Source organism: Eptesicus fuscus, chromosome 14, assembly GCF_027574615.1.
Source record: "Eptesicus fuscus isolate TK198812 chromosome 14, DD_ASM_mEF_20220401, whole genome shotgun sequence".
Classification (NCBI taxonomy): Eukaryota; Metazoa; Chordata; class Mammalia; order Chiroptera; family Vespertilionidae; genus Eptesicus; species Eptesicus fuscus.
The window spans coordinates 60,784,513-60,801,811 of NC_072486.1; the positions used below are offsets into that span (position 1 = coordinate 60,784,513).

Consider the following 17,299-nt stretch of genomic DNA (forward strand, 5'->3'; position numbering starts at 1 on the left):
GATTTTAAAACTGTTTTATTATATAAAACTGATCATGTTTCCGTAAATAGCATTTATAAGGCAGATGTGAAAAGACCCACTGGAGGATAAGCTGGCAACCACTTATATTCAACTTACATATTTCACCCAAGAATAGTTTTATAATCTTTTTTTAAAAAATATATATTTTATTGATTTTTTACAGCTGCTTCCTGCACACCTCCTACTGGGGATGTGCCCACAACCAAGTTATGTGCCCCCGACCTGAATCGAACCTGGGACCCTTCAGTCTGCAGGCTGACGCTCTATCCACTGAGCCAAACCGGTTTCGGCCATTTTACAATCTTAAAATCACTGAGCTCTGAACCCAACAAGCCTGTCTATGATAAACCAGAGTTAACTTTCTAATGTTCTCTATCAGTTTTTACATATTAGACATGCATAGGCCAACTTTAATGCAAATGAAAACCAGGTTTAAAAAAATGATCTTGCTGCCTGGCTGGTGTGGCTCAGTGGTTGAGTTGTCGACCTATGAACCAGGAGGTCACGGTTCGATTCCCGGTCAGGGCACATGCCCGGGTTGCGGGCTCGATCCCCACTGGGGGGCGTGCAGAAGGCAGACGACTGATGATTCTCTCATCATTGATGTTTCTATCTCTCTCTCCCTTCCTCTCTGAAATCAATAAAAATATATTAAAAAATGATCTTGCTAAAGGTTAATACTGTCAGCTTTAGCACAGAGTTAGGCATCCAAGTCTAAATTTTTTTGCTTGAATAAGAGATTGATACATTTGAATTAATCAAGCTGGCCACATGAGGTCTCTGTCATTCCACAAAATGCAGATGAATTTTAGAAGTACCTTACAAGTCAGAGAATTTCTCATGAAGTATAAGCACTGAAAATGGTAAAGATCTAGTTTACTTCTAGTTTAAATAAACTATTTCTAGTTTATTATTCTGGAATAATATATTTGGCTGGAAGAAAAGAGAAATGGGAATGAAGTTGAAGCTAGGGATAATAAAATTGAACAAACTGTAGTCCACTAACTAGCATAAACCAGGTGTTTCAATCTGAGATTTACTAAACTAGAAAGATTTAAAAAATAGTAAAACAGCTACTTGGCTATCTAAACAATGCATCTAAATACCAAATTAGATTATTTAAATTACATATACTGCTGGAATTCTTGGAAATAAATGTAGTTACTCATTACATCTATAAATAAGTTTTAAAACAGTGATGTGAAATGTGACCAATGTGCCACTCTTGGGCATGGGTATAATGAAGCCCTACATTCTCCTACAATCATTACCAGCAGTGTAAAGCCCCATGATACAAATTCTGATTTACCTAGTCAATAATCTCAACAGTTTCTCACTTAAGCAACATTAAAGTGTTTGCTATTATTCAACCCCATTTAAACATGTTCGAAAAAAAAAAAAATCAGAAATAAAGAGGAAAAGTCCCACACCTAAATAAAGTAAAAGATAAAATGAAAATAAGTATATGTAACAAAACAAAACTACTAGTACTTTCAGGGAAAAATAAGAACAAAAAAGCCACTGAGTTTCCTCCAAATATGGAATCTAAATGAATGAAAAAAAAGGACAAAGCATTATAAAAATAAATCGTGGAGGGCAGAACTTCATTTGGTTAATGTTTTTAAAGTGCCAGAATTCACAGAGAGCAAAATTTGAGGTTTTAAATTTAGAAACTCTTATCAAGTTCAAGTTCTTCCCTAGCAACTCTTTGATTTGTACTTGTTTTCACAAAATGAGATTCAATTGGCTACCATATTAGTGATATTAATATTTTATATTCTAGACTGTCACTCAGAAAAATCATTTTATGAAACTATACAAGTATATAAGTAAATTCTATTTGCTCATCTGTAAAGTCAATTGGTTATTCTGCAGCTACACAAATTTTGGTACTTACTAAATTATATATCTTTCACAAGGTAAGGTACAGATCTAATTGTTTAATAAGTCACTATATTGATTCCTTTGGGAAGCTTGGAAAGCTAAGGAGCCCAAGATTCAAGCCTAGAACTAGGAAAAATAGATTTCTGTCCATCCCCAAAAGAAGTAAAACCATGCAATACAGAGTGAAGATGGATCTCTAAGTCTCATTTCTATATATGAGACTTTTCAAAAGTGCAACTCAATTTCTTCTCTTTCTTTGGTGAGACCTAATCTTGCTACTCAAGTACATACTGAATTCTATAAAGTCATTCACTTTTAAGAGCCACTGGACTGATGAATATTCATTATACTTAGTCTGCTTTAAACATGGTAGGTATCAGTTGCACACAGCACACTTTTTTTTTTTTTAAATACAACTTGTTTTTAACACAGCATACTTTTGAGCAAATGTAATAAGTACTGGTCAGGTGTAGGTTTCCTATATTGCATTCCACAGCACCTCATGGAATAATAAATATCTCCACCCCCCACAAAAAATGGACAAACCTATCATCTGCCTTTTTCTTTTTTTAGTTTAATGAAAAAGTATTTGCACCATTGTTCTTTTTCTTCATTTAAAAAAGCCTAGTCTATGTGCTTAGCAAAATGCCTGTTAGTTGTATTCCATTGAACTACACACCATCACTCTTTAAAATATCAGTATGCAAAAGCAGATGTGCAGAGACAATGTGTCTGGATCAACAAAGCAGAGCTCTGGACACCCAGCCTCCCAAACGAAAATGCTACGGACTGATAGCACAGGAAGTAATGGAAGCCCTGGATCTGTGCAGCTCTATCAGAGGGAAAAACCATTTTCTTCCAAAACTGCCACACAGGTATCAATGAACATATTAATTACTTCTAGAATCTTCCTGCTGGTAACTTTTATAATGGCTCTTAAAGGTTCTGAACGATACTCTTCTGTTTAAGTTTCTGTGACTCAAAGCTTATAATATCCACCATAGAAACACTATAGGCCAATCTCAGATAAGTGCCTGGACCAATCTTGGGTTTCATTTTTCAGTTCTATGAAGAGGAACATAAATTTGAGCCCTCTGTTTCTCCTATTGCTTAATGTAATACAAGACTCTAGTCAACAGAGACACATATACATCACTTTAACATACATCAATTGCCCTACAGAACTATATACTGTTAAGAATGAAGAGGTAAACAAGTGACACCACCTACAAGCAGTTGTGTGATGCAAGGTAAAGTGAAATGGGAAGGGAGGAGAAAGAAGAAAGGTCACACAACCCAACAACACAATCCCAATTCGTGTAGCACTGGGTCTGTTAATAGTGCTTACTTGCCCTAATTTTATAAAAATGAAATAAAAATCAGGAAAGGGTAAACTACCTGATTATTATTTTTTATACTCATTAATTTTTAAAAGTTAAAGTAAAAAATATATATATATTTAAATGGAAAGTATACCAATTTCACTTTATTATTAACTTAACTGAGGAATGGGATGAGGAGAATGGGGTTGAGGTCAGGTATGAAGAAAGAGGGTTAGAACTTGTGATGATAAAGATCCCTTCGGAATTCTGGTGCAGTCCTCAGTCACTGCGGCCTAATAGTCGGTCAGTAGAGTTGAAACCCAGGATACTGGAAGCAGACTCCTGGTCTCCATTTCTGTCCAGTGACTCTTTAGTTACAGTGTGATGAGGTCCACCAGGTTGCCTTTAGGAGGAGTCATGCTGTCAGGGAAGAAATTTACTAAGGTGTCAAAGAGCTGAGTTCTTTGAGCATAGGTATGATCCACATCCGAAAAGCCTGTGAAGGAGAGATACAAAGAAATTCATCCATTGTGTTGAATTTAAAACTCAACACGTAACAGAAAAGCCAATTGAGAAAAGCAGCAATGTATAATGGAAAAACCAAAACCAAAACAGGCTTTAACTAGAGCTATGGGTCCTGACCCCAGTTCTGACTAGCTGGTAGCATTTTCAAGGACTGATGTGAAAAGAACCTAGCCAAATAACCAGCACTTTAGTAACTAATAGTGATTTCTCTTCCTTTTCCTCCTCTAGTCCATTGAGGATTATTTCACTCCTTTTCTGACTTTTATTCATTTGTATTAATATGTTTTCATGGATCCTTTCCTTGTTCAATGTTATATTCATTGGTATCATTTTAATACTCATGTGGTCCCAGATTTGGCCAGTGAGAACTCTTTCAAGCTCCTGTCTTTTTGAAATATCCCTGAGCACTTCCTTACTTTCTGGTAGATATCCAAGCTTATCTTTACACAGCTCTGGAGTCAGCTATTTTTTCCATGGAGCCCTAATTCCTTTTAGTGGTGAAGGATATCTAGAAACCAGATCAGTTGTACTAATTCCCAAGGGTGTTATTGTTTCCAGGCCTGTATATATATATATATATATGTACACACATTACAGTATACACATAGTGTATTTTTTCTTTAACAGAATCATGAGTTCCTGTTTTTATTGCTAATTCCAATTTTTTAAGAACCTCCACAGGATTCTTCCTTTCTTTATCCCATTCTATATTTATACCTCCTTTCTCCCACTAAGAAAACCAACTCCCTGCAACATCATCATATTTACCCATTTGCTCAACCTAATACACGAAAAATGTTCCAGAATTCCTATACTCATACCACTACCAGCAAAAACGCAAGATTCTTTGCTTTTGTCTTTAGAGTATATCTGCAAGTGTATAGTCTAAACACTGTACTAAAAAGATTTAATGTTCTCCCCCTCACCCCTACTGCATGGTAATGTTACTAATTTGAAAGACAGGTTTGTTTGTTTCTCTTTGTATTCAATGTTAGGGTTTTCCCCTTGTTTTCTTTATTTGTGAAAATGTTGTGGTCTTGATTCTGTGACAGTACTCTAATGAAGTAATATCATTTTCATGAGATCAAATGATTTAGGAGGTAAGAAACACTAAGTTCCTGCTGTGTGCTAGGTGCTTTCTGTATGACTGCATTGCACTGTCAGAAAAACAATGAAGCAGTTATCATAAACTCCACTTTCAGATGGGAAAACGTAGAGAAATTCAGTAATTTAGTAAGTTTCCACAGCTGGTAAGGGGAGAAGGGAATGTGAATCCATGTCTATCTGACTCCAAAGCCCATTTATTTTTATTAACCAACTAGAGGCCCAATGCATGAAAATTCATGCAAGAGTAGGCATTTCTTCCCCCAGCTGCCTGCACCAGCTTCCCTCTGGCACCCGGGACCCAGGCTGCTTCCCTCCTCCAGCCGCCGGCAGGCACCCGGGAGCCGGGCTGGCTTCCCTTGGGCCCAGGCTTCGTCAGGAAGGACGTCAGGAAGACGTCCTAATTAGCATATTACCATTTTATTATTATAGATAGAAGATTGAGTGCTTAATTAAGTTGTAGGCAATGTGCTAAGTTCATTTAATCCTCCAGAGAACATTTTTTACTTTTTCACACTTTATCAAGAGGAAATTGAAATTATACTTCATTAGATGAATGGTTAGATTATGGTAGACCTCTATTATGGAATACTATGTGTCACTAATCCTCTCTAATAATAGACAAATATGCAAATTGACCATACCTCCGACACACCCACAAGCCACACCCACAAGCCACGCCCACCATCCAATCAGAGCGAGTATGCAAATTAACCCAAACCAAGATGGCTACAGAGGGAGCAAGGTTCCCTAGGTAACATAGGAAGCCAAGCTTTCTGCCAGCCGTTGCAGGCCTAAGCCTCCACTCAAGCTACAAGGTTTCAATTATAGAAGGTAAACAAATTCAAACAAATGGTGGCAGAATGGAGCTTGAGAGAGCAGGCCAGGGTTGCCGCCGGCAACAGAGGAAGCAAAGCTTTCCACACACCCTGGCCAGGCCCACCCGCTTAAGGCAACAAAGTTTCAATTATAACCCCAACACAAATGGCTTCGGGCCTTGGAGGGAGCCCCAGGCTTGGCTCTGCTCCAGGCTACAAAGTTTCAATTGTATAAGGAAAATAAATTCCAGATACCAGGGCCTCCGCTTGCGTTGCCAGGGGGCGTGGCCGGCCTGCAAACCACCACAGGCCCCTCGCTTAGGCCGCCCCACGCCCCAAGGGTACTCCACCCTGATCAGGGACACCCTTCAGGGCAAACCAGCTGGCCCCCACCCCTGTACCAGGCCTCTATCCTATCTAATAAAAGCGTGATATGCAGACTGATCATCACTGTAGCACACAATATAGGTGCCCCCATGTGGTCAAAGATCCTGCCCCCATGTGGACACAGGATGGCCACCACAAGATGGCCAGCAGGAGAGGGCAGTTGGGAGGCACCTGGCCTGCAAGGGAGGGCAGTTGAGAGGGACCAAGCCTGCAAGGGAGGGCAGTTGGAGGTGATCAACCCTGCAGGAGAGGGCAGTTAGGGGTGACCAGGCCGGCAGAGGAGGGAAGTTGGGGGCAAACAGGCTGGCAGGCAGAAGCGGTTAGGGGCAATCAGGAAGGCAGGCAGGCAAGCAGTTGGGAGCCAGCAGTCCTGGATTGTGAGAGGCAGGCAGAAGCGGTTAGCGGCAATCAGGAAGGCAGGCAGGCAAGCAGTTGGGAGCCAGCAGTCCTGGATTGTGAGAGGCAGGCAGAAGCGGTTAGGGGCAATCAGGAAGGCAGGCAGGCAAGCAGTTGGGAGCCAGCAGTCCTGGATTGTGAGAGGCAGGCAGAAGCAGTTAGGGGCAATCAGGAAGGCAGGCAGGCAAGCAGTTGGGAGCCAGCAGTCCTGGATTGTGAGAGGGATCCCAGATTGTAGAGGGTACAGGCTGGGCTGAGGGACAACCCCCCGCCGTGCACGAATTTCGTGCACTGGGCCTCTAGTAAGAATATAATAGAGCTAGTGTAGTTTCATGCAAACATCTCCAAGTTACATCATTAAATTTTAAATTTACAATGCAAAATACATGTTTTTATATTATATAATAAATTAAACCGGAACACCAAAACTATACACCTATGTGTGTGTACATGAATATATACAATTGTCATTGCTCAGATTCATATTTGTGTGCCTGCCTACAACCCCACAATCAATACTGGTGGCACTTCGCAGAGATGCTCAGAGCAGCGAAAATTTGAGTCACCACATGCACACATTCTCAGCTGAGGTCAAACTGGGTGATGCTCTGTCTTCTTGTTTCAGCTCTTTAATACATTTAAATAGTCTACTAGTGCCACATTTTTTGCATTTTGAGCTTTGTTTTGGGTGACATCACTGCTTACAATGGCCCCCAAGTGTAGTGCTGAAGTGGTGTCTTGTGTTACTAAATGCAAGTAGGCCATGATGTGCCTTATGGGAAAAATTAGTTTGTTAAATAAATAAGCTTTGTTTAAAAATGAGTGATTAATGCTGCTGGCTATGAGTTCAATTTAATGAACAATATAAATATACAAATAAGGTATCTTTCAACAAAAACACACATAAAGCAAGGTTATGTACTGCTAGGTTGACAAAAATGTTGTGAACAGAGGCTTGCAGGAACCTGTGTATGTCCCATAGGAGGAATGGTTCAGTATTCATTAACTCAGTGTCCCCGGGACTTTACAGAATGTAACTTCTGCAAATAATGAGAATCAACTGTATCTTGATGTCTGTGTATATGGTGTGTGTTTGTGTAAAGAGCTGTCCAGTATGAGTGGTTACACTTGAGAAGTGGGGACAAAGATTGAGGAAAGTTGTTCAAGGAGAATCTTAAGCTTTTATCTGTATTCATTTTTTTTTTTAATACATTTAAAAAGGATGGGACATTAAGAAACTCATCAACAGTGACATGACTACTTAAATGTCAGAGACAGGACAAAAAAAGGTTGTACTGATTCTAAATCTCATCTCTCATCCTAATCACTTTTTCTCACCACAGAATGAAATGAGAAACTGATCACTCAGAAGAGTGAAAACTAGTAAAGCTCAATGAAAGGTGGTATAGTTAGTGGTTTAGGGAATGAGCTATGAACCCATACTACTAAGGTTTGAATCCTGGTTTTCCCACTCTTAGCACTATTCCTGGACAAGTTACCTTTGCCTCTCTGTATCCTAGTTTCTTTGAATATTAAAAGGGATCATAAGAGTAGCTACTTCATAACGTTACAATGGAAATTAAATGAATTTTGTCAGATAAAGTGCTTAGAATAGTATGTGGCCCCATAGAAAGTGCTCAGTAATACTAGCTATCACTTTATCACTATTACCATGACTGAAGACAATGACTGCTCTAAAAAGAAAGTGACCTATTAAGAATACAGGCAGTCCTTGGGTTACATCGGATTCGACTTACTTCGTTTCAAGGTTATGTCGCCATCTCCCATTTACAGTATTTATTTTAAAAAAAGTTCTGTCATTTCGACATATGTACATATGTGCTTTATGTTTTTTATTATTTATTTACCACAAGTAAAGGTCAGGAATTATCTTTCCTTTAAATTTTTTTTACTGTTCCACTTCATTACTGCTGTGTATGTGCTCCATGTGAGTGACATAGGTGGGTTCCGACTTAAAAATCGAGTTAAGTCAAGCCGTAGGAACAGATCTCTGACGTAACCCAAGGACTGCCTGTATATTTTTAAGTTAACATCCTACACAGACTAGGTAGTTTTTCCTATTTATGGTGAAGAAGTAGTAATAGCAAAAATTCTCATTTTTTCCTGGATACAAGTTTCTTTATTTATACTTCCTAGTTCTAATAATAAATGTATCCTAATATATAAAAAGCCAGGGACTGTCACGACCTAAATGACTGGATGGCAGGCTAGGGTCCTGGCCTGCATGGCGGGAGTCAGTCTGGGTCCCGGCTGGCATGGTGGGAGTCAGTCTAGGCCCCAGCCACCCGCAGCGTGGCGGCAGAAGGGAACTGTGGGAATGGAGGCATGCTGCCATCTGACTGGCCTCTGGGTCCCTCCTCCCTGCCCGCAGGCTCTGGGGAACCAGAGCCATGCTGCGATTGGACTAGCCTCTTGGCCCCTCCCCCCACCCACAGGCTCTGGGGAACCTGAGCCATGCTGCGATTGGACTGGCCTCTGGGTCCCCCTCTCCTCCCCTGCCTACAGGCTCTGGGGAACCGGAGCCATGCTGCGATTGGACTAGCCTCTTGGTCTCTCCCCCCACCCACAGGCTCTGGGGAACCAGAGCCATGCTGCGATTGGACTAGCCTCTTGGTCCCTCCCCCCACCCACAGGCTCTGGGGAACCGGAGCCATGCTGCGATTGGACTAGCCTCTTGGTCCCTCCCCCCACCCACAGGCTCTGGGGAACCTGAGCCATGCTGCGATTGGACTGGCCTCTGGGTCCCCCCCTCCTCCCCCGCCTGCAGGCTCTGGGGAACCGGAGCCATGCTGCAATCGGACTGGCCTCTGGGTCCCTCCCCCGGGCCCGCAGGCTCCGGAGAACTAATGAATGCATAAATAACTGGTACAGGAAATCGATATTTCACTTTCTTTCTTCTTTCCACTCTCTTTCTAAAAATCAATTTTAAAAAAGCTTTGCATATATTGAATGGTAATTATAGCTTTTTAATGAATAGAGAATTAAAGTCATATTATAAAGAGCTGAGAAGGAGTGGATGGGCACTAAATATTAAGACTTAAATCCCTGGATATATATTTGATATAACATTGAATCATCATGAAAATTTTATGTGATTGGCATTTTACAAGTAGTGCGGAGGAAAAGGCGCTGGGAAAAGAACAAAGCGGCAGCAGCCCCAAGCCGGAACAAGAAGGAGCGGAAGGAGTTTCCACAGCAGGAATCTGAGGGGCTGGAGCTCATGAATGTGGAGCTGAAAACCCAGATGGAGGAGCTGAAGCAGGAGCGGCAGCAGCTCATCCCGATGCTCAGCCAGCATTGCCCCACCTGCATCATTAGGACTAACAGTGGTAAGACCGCCGACTCAGAAGGCAACCCACTGCTGGAGCAGCTGGAGAAGAAGTGACCATGGGCTGGGAGGAGGAGGAGGAGGAGGAGAAGGAGATGAGGAGTTGGAGGAGGAGGAGGGTCCCATAGGACTCTTCCTTGCTGCATGAAAAACTCTTCAATAAGGCTCAACACAGTCAGCATCAGCCAGACTTTTTTTTGTGAAACTCAGATCAGCCACACCAGGGGAAGAAACCTAGGCTGATGAAACCTAGGACCAAGTGCTGAGACCAAAGTAGTCTTGAGGATGGGCTGTTCTGCCTGGGGCCAGGCTTGCAGGAGGCAGAACAGAAGTTCTGGGCTGGAGAGATGCCCAATCAGGCAGCTGTGGGCACTTCTCTGGCTTTTCCACCAGGGCACCCACCCAAAGGACCTCCGAGCAGCGAGGAAAAGCCATGAGTTGCAACCAAAATTAGGCTGAGTATGGAACTCAGAGTAAAACTGCAATCTGCCTACCCCCACCCCTGACCCTGATCCTGATGCAAGGCTGGAGAAGGGCACAGTGCCAGGCCCTGCTGTACCCAACCACCATGGTCCAGCTCAGTCCTTCCCAGAGTGGCAGCCAGGGTGCACCCTCACTGGCCCTGCTGGAGTTGCTGTGGGCATGAGGCATGGGCGCCATTCCAAAGCACATACTCACTGAATGTTTACAGACTGGCTGTCCTGGCAGGGCTTTCAACTGTATGTGTTTTTTATACTTACTTTTTTAAAAAATATTTTTTACAAAAATAAGATTTTATACAAGTAATATATAAATGGATTTCTATAATCACTCAATGTGATACAGTATAAATATGATTTCTATAATCACTCAATGTGATACAGTATAAATATGCTATGGTTGGTTTGTTACAAACAGATATTCAGCAGTTATGGCCATTGTGTGTAACTTCTAAGTACTGTAGTCTCTGGATGTTGAGGGTGGCAGGGGTGGGGTGCAGTGCATTTCCATCCTGGTAAACTCTTCATAGTACTCAGTTCTGTATCGCTCAGTAAACATTACTCTTACTTTAAAAAAAAAAAAAAGAAAGAAAGAAAAGAAAGAGGGAGGCCCAGGCCACCAGCCGGCGACGCTGTGGCAGGTGTGCGGCTGGCCAGCGATCACCCAACAGAGGGAGGCCCAGGCCAGCCAAGCCATCACACACCACACCTGTCATAAAGGGAGGTGACCAGTGGCAGGGGAGGGGGGGCAGCGCTGCACAGATGGCAAGCAGTGGCAGCGGTGGGGGTGGGGCCAGCTGTCTGCAGCCGGGGGAAGGAAAGCCCCGATAGGCCCTGATCTCAGGCCAGGCCTAGGGACCCTACCCAAGGGGTCCTGGATTGTGAGAGGGTGCAGGCTGGGCTGAGAGACAACCCCACCGCCCCCGACTGCATGAATTTTCGTTCACTGGGCCTCTAGTCTATATAAGCCTAAGCAACCATTATGGCAGAACAAATGGTCACTATGATGCGCACTGAGCACCAGGGAGCAGACGCTCAATGTAGGAGTTGTCCCCTTGTGGTCAGTGTGCTCCCACAGGGGGAGCGCTGCTCAGCCAGAAGCCAGGCTCATAGCTGGTGAGTATAGCGGTGGTGGCAGGAGGCTCTCCTGCTTCCGCGGCAGTGCGCTGAGTGGTAAGGAACAAGCAGGCAGGCGGTAAGGAGCGAGGGGTCCCGGACTGTGAGAGAGATGTCCAACCCCCAAGGGGTTCCAGACTGTGAGAGGGCGCAGGCTGGGCTGAGGGACACACACACACACACACACACACACACACACACACACACACACACACACACACACCAGTGCACTAATTTAGTGCACCGGGCCTCTAGTTATTATATAAAAAGCACCTGTAAACATGTGAGCTACAGACAAGAAGTTGAAGAAAGTATCTTGCTGAAATCTAAATTTTGTGGGCTAAAAGGACATAGCAAATTCTGTGAAACTGGTAACGCACCTTACTGACAAATGTCAGTGCCAAAAAGCACTAACTACTTATTGTATAAAATGTTTTTAAATATTTATCTGAATTCATACTTGCACATCATATTTGGACTGTAAAAGTTATAAAAAGAGTATGAAGACCAAAAAGGCAATACGTTCTATAGACCATATTTCCCCTACATGCCACATAAAATGTTGAAAATACACTTAATTGATCCAAAGCATACTTTCTGGAAAGAAGATATTGCTCTTAAAATTAGCAAAATGTCTGAGTTAAAGCTTAAAAGTGCCCACAGCCACCAGAACCTCTAAACTAAAGATCCCTAGAGGTTATTCTTCCCTGAAGTAATTTTTTAAAACTAAGATAATGGCAGCTTCTTTCTTATAAGTCATTATCTTTCTAATTCTTTAAATTATATATAACATTAACAAATACTTTTATTTAATTCTAAGAAATTAAGATAAACTAGATTAATTCTGAAGGGAATCAGAAAGTTAGGCTGAGGCAAATTTTTTCTTAGAAGATTTAGAAAATGAAATATTTGGTTTATTTATCATTAAAGATATATATACATCTATACACGAAATAACCCATTTGATTTCAATTCTATGTGGAGTAAAGGTAAAACAATCAGACAGAAAATGAATGAGGACAAGAACCAGGAACTCTAAGTAGGCATGAAACCTATAAAAGGTACTTCTGTTCATAAATTTTTATGCAAAGTATTTTTTGTTTTCAATATATCAGATTTCTCCTTATTAAAATTAGCATGCCATGTGAATTTGCTCCTCATCCAAATTCACAATGATACAAAGATTATACATATATTTTAAAAAATTTTTAAATATATTTTTATTGATATCAGAGAGAAAGGGAGAGTGGGAGAGAGATAAAATCATCAATGATGAGAATCATTCATCAGCTGTCTCCTGTATGTCCCCTACTGGGGATCAAGCCCACAACCTGGGCATGTGCCCTTACCGGGAATCAAACTGTTAGACCTTCAACCACTGAGCCACACCGCCAGGGCCAAAGATTATATTTTTAAGGGAGTTAATAACAGTACCCTAAATTGAGCACTTACTAAGTGTTTTATTTTGCTGTATATAATTATTTCACTTAGTTCTTTCAACAACATAAGGTAAGTACTCTCATTACCTCCATTTTATAGATGAATAAATAAATTATTAAGAAGATGACTTGCTCAAGGTCACTTTTAAAATTAGCAAGTGACAGAGGTGATATCTAAACCTAGATTCTATCTCTGAACCACTATACTATGTTCTCATTTCTTAACTATTAAATATACTGCCTCCCTTTAGACAAAGTAGGAAACAAAACTCCACAGGAATTTTCTTTTTGTATTTTTTCCATTGTGTTTGTATTGTTCTCAGAGCATTTGAGGTTTGTTTGAAATCCAAGTAAAACAAACAGTTTCTGACAAAATATATTAGCTGGCAGTGAACAGGGCAGAGACAGAAGAAAGGAGTTAAGCTAAAGGTAAAATATTTGCTGACAACAGCCTAACATCCTAATATATAAAAACCCTGGGTCCGTCACATCAACAACAACCGGGAGGCTTGACCGTTCGCCAGGCTGCGAGTGCAGCAGGCGAGAGGGCTGAACTGCTGAGCTCTCGGAGAGAGAGAGAGGAGGCGCTGATCAGCAGTGGCAGTGGCTGCTGGCAAGGCGCAGATAGAGAAGTAGGGTGATCAGACCCTGCTTCTCTCTCCCTTGCCAGCAGCCAAGCCTTTCTCTCTCTCCCAGAGGTCAGCAGTTCAGCAGTTTGCCAGCAGCCTGGGGCAGCTACTGATCAGCCCTGCCTCTATGATCAGGCCCAGAGATAGGCCCAGAGATGCTGACTGGCATAAAAACTGACCAATCAGAACCAAATCTGGGTGAACTGCAAGGAGCCAATGGCTGCCTAGGAGGTGGAGCTTTTGATACTGACTGGCATAGAAACCGACCAATCAGAACCAAATTGGCCAGCAGAGGAGGGCAGTTGGGGGGAGATCAGGCCTGCAGGGGAGGGCAGTTGGGGACGAGATCAGGCTGGCAAGGGAGGGAAGTTAGGGGTGATCAGGCAGGCAGAGGCAGTTAGGGGCGATCAGGCTGGCAGGGGAGGGCAGTTGGGGCGAGATCAGGCCAGTAGGGGAGGGCAGTTGAGGGGGAGATCAGGCTGGCAGGGGAGGGCAGTTGGGGGCCATCAGGCCAGCAGGGGAGAGCAGTTGGGGGTGAGATCAGGCCGGCAGGGGAGGGCAGTTGGGGGCGATCGGGCCGGCAGGGGAGCAGTTAGGTGTTAATCAGGCCGGCAGGGGAGCGGTTAGGGGGTGATCAGGCTGGCAGGCAGAAGCAGTTAGGGGCAATCAGGCAGGCAGGCAGGCGAGCAGTTAGGAGCCAGCAGTCCTGGATTAGAAAGGGTGCAGGCTGGGCTGAAGGACACCTCCCTCCTCCCCCAGTGCACGAATTTCATGCACCGGGCAGTATTTAAATAACTGCCAAGAAATTCTTGTTCTATAAGTCAGCCAGAAACATTTTAGTGCTACCCACTGATAAAGTAAAAATAACAGCTCCGGACTGTGCTATCCACATATAACAAGGCAAATATTCATTCAAACTGAATATCGATGTGCCAGGCTCCCAATTCATTTAGCTCTAAATCTGTTTCAAATGTTAAAATTCATAAGGGCATGAATTTCTAAAATAATTCTTATACCTAAATTTTCCATCACAAGGTTGAGATTTCTTGATTTTTTACAGAGAGGAAGAGAGAGGGATAGAGAGTTAGAAACATCGATGAGAGTTAGAAACATCGATCAGCTGCCTCTTGCACACCCGCTACTGGGGATGTGCCCGCAACCAAGGTACATGCCCTTGACCGGAATCGAACCTGGGACCCTTGAGTCCGCAGGCCGACGCTCTATCCACTGAGGCAAATCGATTTCGGCAGGTTGAGATTTCTTAACATCCTGAAAACATCTTTTTTAAAAGCCCTTATGTATCCCACCCACTGTATGGAATAGTCGAAAACAACTATCAACACTTTTAGAACCTACTGGAGTCATATTTTACAGCAGCAGTCTCCCCAGTCTTGCCCTGTGGAACTCGACATATTTGGGAACCAGACCTCCATACTGCAGTTGCCTTGATCAGTAGAAAAGCCTTAATTAGCCATTGTGGAAAAAGAAAGGGCAACACCCCAAGGAACACTGCTATTTTTTCCCATCCCCGTGAAGAATACCAGAATTACATATGGTCTTTATTTTTTTCCTTTGAGATATGGTTCACCTTTAAGAGACAAAAGGACAAACACTAAAGAAGTTAAACTGATATCCCAAAGTGTTATTTTATTCCAGAGATAAAGAGTAGAACTTATATTACATATACTAGAAAACTTCAATACTGTTGCTCAACTCTAAGGCACACAATAACAGCAGTGGCACCAATGAGATTAATATGCATGTACTGTGTGACTATATCTTATAATAAGAGAAAAGCTGGAAATTCCTATATTTCAAAAGGCTAAATACCTTGCTGAAAAGTGAAGCTATAAAAATGACTTACAAAAAGATCTTTGAAAATTCACCTGACTTAAAGCTCTGGGTTCTGGAACTGTTACAAATTTCCCACTTTACTACAGTCTACTTTACTTTAATAATTCATTAATATTAAATGAGAGTACTCTTAAATGAAGATGGATGTTTAAGATTCATCAGACTTGGTTTCTTTAAGAAACACTGAGTTTTGCCCTGGCCGGGTAGCTAAGTTGGTTAGAGCATAGTCCCGATACACTAAGGTTGCAGGTTCGATCCCTAGTCAGGGCAAATACAAGAATCAACCAATGAATGTATAAATAAGTGGAACAACAAATCGCTGTTTCTCTCTCTTCTTTCCTCTCACTCTAAAATCAATTTTTAAAAAAGAAACACTTGAGTTTCAAGTAGAATTTGTCTTGAACAATCAAGATGCCAGCATACAAAAATTTCAATTTTCAGGAAAAAGATAATTTATTTTCTCTGCTCCCAAAAGATTTATTTCATTGCCTGCCCTATCACCATACCCCATCACCATTCTGTTGACACCACACAACACCACAAAGAACAAACTGAGAGGAAAAATCATTCAACTAACAAGTGTTATCTCATAGTAAGTACATCAATAATACAATTTGTATTCCAAAACAATGCTATACAAATTAATTTATTTTGATCATGCTTCAATTGTCATCTGTTTGCATAATAAGAAGCAATTGGTGGAACAGGAAAAGCAAACTGTTTTATGAACTGGTGACTGATAATAACTTTGTAGTAAGTTATCAGAAATTTTGCATTCTACCTTGAAACTTGTTCCATTGCTTAGATGAACATCTCCTCTGATGTTTCATTTAAAAAAAAAAAAAAAAAAACAACTCCAACCTCCCAAATGCTAGGGCACCTGGGTGAATAAACTACATGGGAATACTTACCTAGAGCTGTAAAATCTGAACCAGATTTGAATAGAGCTGAAGCAAGGAGCTGAAACTATAAAAGAAAAATAGAAGCAAATTAGCTAAGCACATCATAGAAAAATAACTCCTCTAATTATGACTATCATTAGCCACTGTATGCCTCTGCATTTAAGTCTATTTACCAAAGAGGCCAGAAGAACACCACAGTGAGATAAAAGAATATGCTGACTCTTCTACTGGATTGCTCATTATTTTCCAAAATACTGAACCAAGTTCTGGAATTATTTTATTTGAAAATTTTATTAAGATATGTATTTATTAACAAATAACTGGTCAACTGAAATAAAATAGAAAATTACTTTCTCCAGTGTGAGATAGTCTATTACATACGGATAGATTGGTGTCCTGGACAGTTATTAATTCTTAGTACATATACATTCTCATTTCAAAAATAAGTACATGCTAATTAAAACACTGCTGTGTAAATCAAACTCTGAGGAAGAAAAGCATGCTTATTATGCTCAGCCCATTCCTAAAATTAGCCCATGTACAATTACATTGTTATGAATTACAGCTGCAATACAAATAATATAAATAAGAATAAACTCTATGATTCACATACTCACAACTATAAAACTACTTTTGCTCACCCTATATATAGTTCTTTATATATGCTGGGTATCAATCCTCTGTCAGAGATATCTACTGTAAATATTTAGTCTGTGGATTGCCCAGTTTTTAATAATGTCTTTGAGATTTTAATTTTGTTGAAGTCCAATTTATCCAATTTTCTCTTTTATGATTAGTGGCTTTATGTCATGTCCAAGAAATCTTTGATCTATCCCAAGGTTGTGAAGATAATCTATTTTCTTCTTGAAGTTTTATATATATATAAATATATATATTAATTTCAGAGAGGGAGAGAGATAGAAACATCAATGATGAGAGAATCACCGACTGGCTGACTCCTGCACGCCCCTCACTGGGCATCTAGCTCACAACCCAGGCATGTGCTCTTGACCAGAATCGAACCAAGGACCCTTCAGTCCACAGGCCAACTCTCTATCCACTGAGCCTAACCGG

At 41.5% G+C, this 17,299-nt stretch overlaps 1 protein-coding gene across 2 annotated transcripts in view; it reads right to left on the bottom strand.

The window, feature by feature from the left end:
* Positions 1 to 3,368: 3,368 nt before the first annotated feature.
* Positions 3,369 to 17,299, bottom strand: part of MKLN1 (muskelin 1) — a 201,298-nt gene continuing 187,367 nt past the window's right edge. For both annotated transcript variants that reach the window (XM_054726677.1, XM_054726679.1), the window contains exons 17-18: positions 16,235 to 16,289; positions 3,369 to 3,723 (exon numbers count right to left, since the gene is read on the bottom strand). In XM_054726677.1, coding sequence (XP_054582652.1) covers positions 3,602 to 3,723; positions 16,235 to 16,289 — 177 coding nt within the window. In that variant the 3' untranslated portion in view covers positions 3,369 to 3,601. The remainder of the gene's footprint in view (positions 3,724 to 16,234; positions 16,290 to 17,299) is intronic.